General features: G+C 42.4%; 1 protein-coding gene across 1 annotated transcript in view; it reads right to left on the bottom strand.

The window, feature by feature from the left end:
- CDS1 (CDP-diacylglycerol synthase (phosphatidate cytidylyltransferase) 1) overlaps positions 1–5,801 on the bottom strand; it is a gene marked incomplete at its 5' end in the record, with an annotated part of 24,647 nt that extends 18,846 nt beyond the window's left edge. Inside the window, 2 exons of the mRNA XM_009707016.1 lie at positions 1,378–1,474; positions 5,674–5,801. Coding sequence (XP_009705318.1) covers positions 1,378–1,474; positions 5,674–5,801 — 225 coding nt within the window. The remainder of the gene's footprint in view (positions 1–1,377; positions 1,475–5,673) is intronic.
- Between the last annotated feature and the right edge of the window lie 1,563 nt (positions 5,802–7,364).

The raw sequence follows: 7,364 nt of genomic DNA, 5'->3' as shown, positions 1-7,364 counted from the left end.
TTGCTGGGTAAAAAACTGGCTGGATGGCCGGGCCCAAAGAGTGGTGGTGAATGGAGTTAAACCCAGTTGGCAGCCAGTCACCAGTGGTGTTCCCCAGGGCTCGGTACTGGGGCCGGTTCTGTTTAATGTCTTTATCGATGATCTGGATGAGGGGATTGAGTGCACCATTGAGGAAAAGGCCTCAAGCTGCACCAGGGGAGGTTTAGGTTGGATATTGGAAACAATTCCTTCACCAAAAGGGTTGTCAAGCACTGGACCAGGCTGCCCAGGGAAGAAGTTGAGTCCCCATCCCTGGAGGTATTTAAAAGACGTGTAGATGCGGTGCTTGGGGACATGGTTTAGGGGTGGACTTGCCCGTGCTAGGTTAACGGTTGGACTCGATGATCTTAAGGGTCTTTTCCATCCTAACCAATTCTATACAATATACAAATTCTATACAAAATACAATCCAAAAGATGCTTCACAGGAGGCCATGAAAAATGTAAAAGCACATTTTGACAGTTAAACAAACTTAGAGTCAAAAATCAAAGCAGTTACCCAGAAGTACCAATTTCAGTGTTTTAGAAGCCACATCACCGTGTGTTACTCGCCACAACTGGGGAACATAGTTATAGTTAAAGCATTATTCAATAAAAATAGCAGCAAGAAAAAGATGGAAAGAAGCAGTAAAGGCTGACTAGGTATGTATGAATATTTTTATTGGGGTATTTTTTTAGTTATTATTTCGCTCCATGACCTAAAACTGCACTTTATCCCTGTACCATGGAAAGGGATCTACCTCCATTCTGCAGACAAACCCAAGGCCACAAGGCAGCTCCATGGAGAAGCAGGGAATTAACGGAGCATGCCTGAGGAAAGCCTTTCAGTGCCAATCACAGACAGCAGAACAGAGCTGCCTGCTTTCCTCAGCCTCAAAAATGAAACTCGCCTTGTCTTTGTGTTATGGGTTTTTTTTATTATTATTATTTTGTTTGGGTTTGGTTTGGTTGGTTTTTTTTTTTGGGGGGGGTGTTGTTGGATTGGTTTTTTGTTTTTTAAAAAAACAAGAGTCAAAGAATTCAACAGTAGGTAATGGAAACTGGACAAGGAAACGGATGACAGTAGTTTAGTAAACTTCAAGGCAACTATCATTCAACTTCTTACAGTTACTTTAATTCCTACTTAAAAACAGAAATTAATCACAGCGTATAAGAAGTCCTTAATCCACAATGCCCCGTTGTGAATCTGTCTGGTGTTTGTCAAAAGTATTTATGTTTACACAAAGAAGAGACAAATTGCTCTGAATTGTCTGTGCAGCCTGCTTCCAGCTGTCTTATGCATGATGAACAAAGAGATCAAGTAACTCTGGCGTAACAGAATGTATTTAAACGCACTTACCAGAAGCATCAGCATAAATGATCCCAGGTATATGATCAGAAAAAAACCAGAAATCATAGCTAGAGTGAGAATTCCACGAATCCACCAATTTTTCCATCTATTTTTCAAAAAGAGAATAAAAAGCAAGGAGTTATAAATGAAAATAAATGCCACTTCCTTTACTAACTGAAGTTTATTAGAAACAAGGGGAGTTCCAAAAATTTTCGTCCTTATTAAAACACATAGCAAGAAACACAGAATAAACCAACTATCCAACTAAATAGGATACACCATAAAAGAAATTAAAGTTAGCCACCTTTCTTCTTCCCCCATGCACCACGCCCCGCCAACATCATTTGCAATTCGATGGATCAACCCCCTATTGAAGCTGCTGTAAAAATACATCAGGACCCTCAAAAAGCATCACATAATCAGCAAGACTGATGGGGGCCCAGCCACATAAAGGATCATATATGAAAGAAAGGCTGCCAGGTAAAAAGCATACCATTCTTTGAGGAGTGACAGACAAAACCCAAAACAAAACAGGCAATCATCAACTTTCAAAGGCAGCAAAGTAGCTATTCTGCAAGTGTGCTGGTTTTGGCTGGGACAAAGTTCATTTTCTTCTTTGAAGAAGTACGGTATGCGGCTGTGTTTTGGATTTGTGCTGGAAACAACGCTGATAACTCAGGGATGTTTCAGCTATCACTGAGCAGGGCTTACCCAGAGCCAAGGCCTTGTCTGCCTCTCACCCCACCCCACCAGTGAGGGGGCTGGGGGGGCACAAGGAGTTGGGAGCGGACACAGCCGGGACAGCCGACTCTGGTGACCCCAGGGATATGGGGTATGATGTCACGCTCAGCATATAGAGCCAGGGGAAGGGGGGGACACTCGGAGCGATGGTGTTTCTCTTCCCAAGTCCCCATCACATGTGATGGAGCCCTGCTTTCCTGGAGATGGCTGAACACCGGCCTGCCCAGGGGAACTGGGGGATGAATTCCTTCTTTTGCTTTGCTTGCGCACACAGCTTCTGCTTTACCTATTAAACTGTTTTTATCTCAAGCCACGAGTTTTGTCACTTCTTAACTTTCCGATTCTCCCCCATCCCACTGTGAGGGGAGTGAGGGAGCAGCCGTGTGGAGCTTAGGTGCTGGCTGGGGTTAAACCACGACAGCCAGGTAGAAGGTTACCTACTGAAAGCAGTCCTGTGCTCCTGTGAGCACTGGAACCAGGACAGGAAAATGTGTGACAATGAGGGGTGATGGGTCAAACCAGCTGTACTCTTTTGCCCTCGTAGACCTTTGTAGCTACTTGTGGCTACCCAAGGAAAGGAGGACAGAAATTCCTGTTACCACAGAAGCACAGAATCGTTTTGGTTGGAAAAGACCTTTAAGACCATCGAGTCCAACCACTAACCTAGCACGGCCAAGCCCACCACTAAACCATGTCCCTAAGCACCACACCTACACATCTTTTAGGTATCTCCAGGGATCATGACTCCACCACTTCCCTGGGCAGCCTGGTCCAGTGCTTGACAACCCTTTTGATGAAGAAATTCTTCCTAATACCCCATCTAAACCGCCCCTGGCACAACCTGAGGCCGGTTCCCCTCGTCCTATTGCTGGTTACTTGGGAGAAGAGACCGACCCCCACCTGGCTACCCCCTCCTTTCAGGTGGTTGTAGAGAGCAATCAGGTCTCCCCTCAGCCTCCTCTTCTCCAGACCGAACACCCCCAGCTCCCTCAGCCGCTCCCCATCAGACTTGTGCTCCAGACCCTTCCCCACCTTCGTTGCCCTTCTCTGGACTCGCTCCAGCACCTCAAGGGCTTTCTTGTCGTGAGGGGCCCAAAACTGAACACAGCACTCGAGGAGTAGAATGTCTTCTTTGAAAAAATAAGAGTTCTTTTTAAAAAAGCCAAACAATTGGGAAGTCTTTGCTGTTTGTGGGATTTTTTTGTAATTTCTAGAGTAACCAAAATGTTATTTCCCACACCCCCAACCCCCTGCCTCCAAAGGCCAGAATCAGGAAAAAATCAAGAGCTCAGTTAATTTTTTATTTTTTTTTTTTAAATAAAGAGAACCCTCATCACATGCTCCTCTCTGCCATGAAAATGTTTCTAGTTATCAGTACTCTGTATTTTATTGTTCATATTACTTTTCAGTAAGTTTTTATCCTCTTTTGTCTGTGTTTTTCCATACAAAAAATTTGCCTCTAAAAGTACACTGAATCGACTATCAGAAGTTACTGCCAAGCACAGAAAACCCCTACTATAGCTTAAAGAAATTATTTCTAATGTTTTGCTTTGTATCAGTCTTGTGTTTCACTACTGCATCAGGAGATATACCTGATTCAGGGGACACTGTTCATTTTGCACTATGTTCCAGTTTTAATGTAAACTTCAACTATATTAATTCAGTTCTCAAGGATGTGATTCATCGGTAGGTTAACAGCAGCTAAGGCCACTAACTGGATTTGCCTTAAGTATCAGAACAAAGCCACAACAGGCTTTATCACCACAGATGCTTTATGTTCTTCTATGACGTGGGCTATAGAGTAGCAGCTTGCTCCTAGTGGTATATGTATAGCGAGCAAGATTCCTTTAGAAGAATTCAAGTTCCCCTAAGAATAATGTTAAAATACCACATAGCATCTTGAGGTCGTTGACAAGCGCAGCAGTAGAAAGACCCCTACAGCAGAATCTGGAAAGCCACCTGACAATATTGTATCCTAACTCTCTGCTGGAAAGTTACAGAGACTAAAGGTCAAATACAAAGAGAAACAATATTTCTGAGAGTTATAAAGCAACTCACTCATGTTGGGCATTATGACAACAGCTCTGGTGGGACTGCCAGTTACTAAACTATCGAGTAATTTTGAATCTAGCATTCATAAAGCACCAAGAATTTAATTTTGCACTCAAAGCACCTTTGTGCAAGCACTCCAATAAAGAATTTCAAGCACGTGAAACAGGAAAAGTTGTGCCTGTGCCTCTTAGTTGCAGGCTTTGAGGTATCACCATGCAAGTGCCCTTCGGAGCAAGTCTGATTTGGAGACCTAAGACTTCCACAACATTTAACATGGAGAGAACTCTGAAAGCGATAGGAACTAGATACTCCTTGCAGCATGATGGCGGTAGAGAATATCACAGTCTGCTCGCAGCTGGTGTGGTTCAGAAACGTGCTTTTTGAAACCTGGGAACAATACATTTGTTTATAGCTCCCAGACATCACAACAGATTAGAAAAGAAGCAGGTCAAAAAACTGTAGTTTCACTCTGCTATTGGAGATATCTACCAGGGATCAGGTTTTTTACAAGGACTCGGAAGTTTTTAATCGTAGTCTGGATTGGAGGTTCTCCTTCTGACTCTTGCAAGACCTAAGCTGCATCTAAAATATACACTGTATATTGCTTGGTTTGTTATGTTGAGCATAAGGTATATATGATACACACATTCATTTTACTAGGTAGGTTTTTTTGCTGTGCGATCCATCACACACATAAATGCTCTTTCATTGCACTAGTGAAAAAAACGTAATGCGAATTGCCACCTCCAAAAGGGTTTGACTGATCCAGTATTGTAAAGGGACTGTATAAAAAAAAATTATACTAGGAGCTTTATCCGTTAGCCTCCATGAATATGCAGGTCTCCATGATTATCTGTCTATCTATACAGATACACACTCCCCCGCAGATGCTAGCCCTCAAGCTCCTGTGAACAGGGGTTGGAGGCAGAAACCTAGGTTTGAAAAGAAACGGCAGGAAAAAATTAAACATTGCTTTAAAAAGTATGAAAATAAAAGTTACGTTGTATTTAACTGTAAAGAGAAATTATTTAGAAGTGGAAATGCTGTCACAAGCAAAACTCACCCAGGGAATTTATACTTCTTCCCTTTTCATTTATACACAAATACTGTCCCCCCCTTAACCGTGGATGTAGGAAATCAGTTTATTATAACCCTCAGAAATAGTTATTCTGGATATCAAACTCCATGACAATTCTTTAGCCCATTTTATTGCAATGGTCAGACTGAACAATGGCAAATGTCTACGTAACCTGTAGCTAAACTGTGCAGCGGTTTACTTGGAAATGCATGCAATGGGCAATCTTCAGGTTTATGCAAAAAATACTACACTGAAGGGATTATCAAAGTATAAATAAATCAATGATATCCAGTAAAAATTTATCCTTCAATTTTCAAGTGTATCATATGACATTTAAAACCTCAGTACAATCTGTAAGAATTAAAACTGCAGCATAATCTGTAAGAATTTTAGCCAGCAGCTATGACATTTGAGAGCTGTTTGTTTTACTATACCTGGCAGATAAGCCTGACAAAGCCCTTTTGAGGATTTCTGGAGTGCTGTCTGTTGCTGGAGGAACATCAGGAACATCTGAATCACTTCTAAGATCCAACTCACCAAGTCTTTCTTCCAAATCTACTTCCTATGACGAAAAAAAAAAAAAAAAAAAAAAAAAAAAAAAAAAAAGAAATCAACACAACACGCAAGAGTACTAGTTATTAAATCAGAAAACAGTATTCAGAGTCATAAACATTACTTCAGAAACTGATATCATCTACATGACCTTCTAAAAAGACAACAATGGTGTACTAGTGAAATCATAGATGATGTAGGAGACAAATATATCCCAATAAATGTTTATAAGAAGGCCAGTACTCAGATATTGTGACATTACTTGCTCTGCTCAAGAAACTTCACATTCTAGGCACTTTTTCAACCCACATACACAAGCATGAGGATATATGTTTCCAGAAATACTACAGCTGACATAGAACACATAAGTTTAACAGAAATCCCCAATCCTCATAACACATTCGCTCACCTACATCTCAAACCAACCTTTTACGGAATAAGAAGAATGGTCTTCTGGTGGTTTAATGTCACTTTAAGAAAAAAAAAAAAAAAGAAAATGGAACACAGAAAAAAACCCCAGTCCCTTTACACAATGAAAAGAGGTTGCTGGCACAGTCTCATACATACATACGCTAGGACTTGAACCCTCTGGTTTGAAAAGAGCAACCCAAAACCAAACTGTGAAGTGACACAGTATTATTCAGAATAATTTCTTGTATGACTCCAACACTGCAGTTGTTTCTTCAGTATTCGCTAATGACCACTCAGGAAGACATCATCTAGACAGACTGCATGTCTAACCCAACCGCAAAAATAGGCAGTACATATTTTGGTGACAACGTACAAATTGTCACCAATGGTTGGAGTAGACTGTCAAGACTATTTGTCCCTCAGTTAAAGCCAACAGTCAGGGTGCTGATGGTTTACTTCACTTGCTCTAATGTTACAAACCCCATGACTCTGGGGAGTCCGAAGGCTGCACTTAGCCCTGGCACAGCGGTAAGGCAGAGAGGTGTCTCTAGCTCAGCGCCTGGCTCTCTTGAGACCTGAACTTCCTCCTGACCTCCCCGACTTGCCTCATCTCCTTACAATCCTAAACAGCTTCCAGCCTCCCCTGCCGTCTCAGGTTCATCAGCTGTTAACAGCTCTATGGACTGCAACGTAGCAGCAGTGCTTGGAAACTTTCTCCACCACTGCTATTTCTGTCTCCCTCTCTTTCCAACCTCCTCATCGCAGAGCTCGGTTCCTTCTCCTTAATCTATTTCCATGAACGTGACTGCTTTTCTTTCCTACTTCTCCTTAATAATATTATTTTCTTCCCTTGTTCTGAGTATTTTTGGCATTTTGGCACACAGCAGAGGTACATCCTCCCTCTCACCCCTCCATAAGACACCACAGAATTAAGGCGACCTACAATCCCAGCCACCGCACAATTACTCTGTTTATAGGCTATCGCCTCTTTCTCTCAATCCGCCAGCCTTTTCCAGGCAGTTACACCTGAGTGTAACCATCACCCCAGCGACCGACCTCTGGAAGCAAGAGAGGTGGAAGGGAGAAGGCTTTTTGAACCTGGCCTTCCCAAGCCAGGCCTAGGCCCACGGGAGCTGACCAGGGTGCTGCAGGCCGGCCCTCG

This window comes from Cariama cristata, unplaced genomic scaffold (assembly GCF_000690535.1).
Source record: "Cariama cristata isolate BGI_N322 unplaced genomic scaffold, ASM69053v1 scaffold10389, whole genome shotgun sequence".
Classification (NCBI taxonomy): domain Eukaryota; kingdom Metazoa; phylum Chordata; class Aves; order Cariamiformes; family Cariamidae; genus Cariama; species Cariama cristata.
Note: the sequence above shows the minus strand (reverse complement) of the source record. Positions and strands in the feature narration are given on the sequence as shown.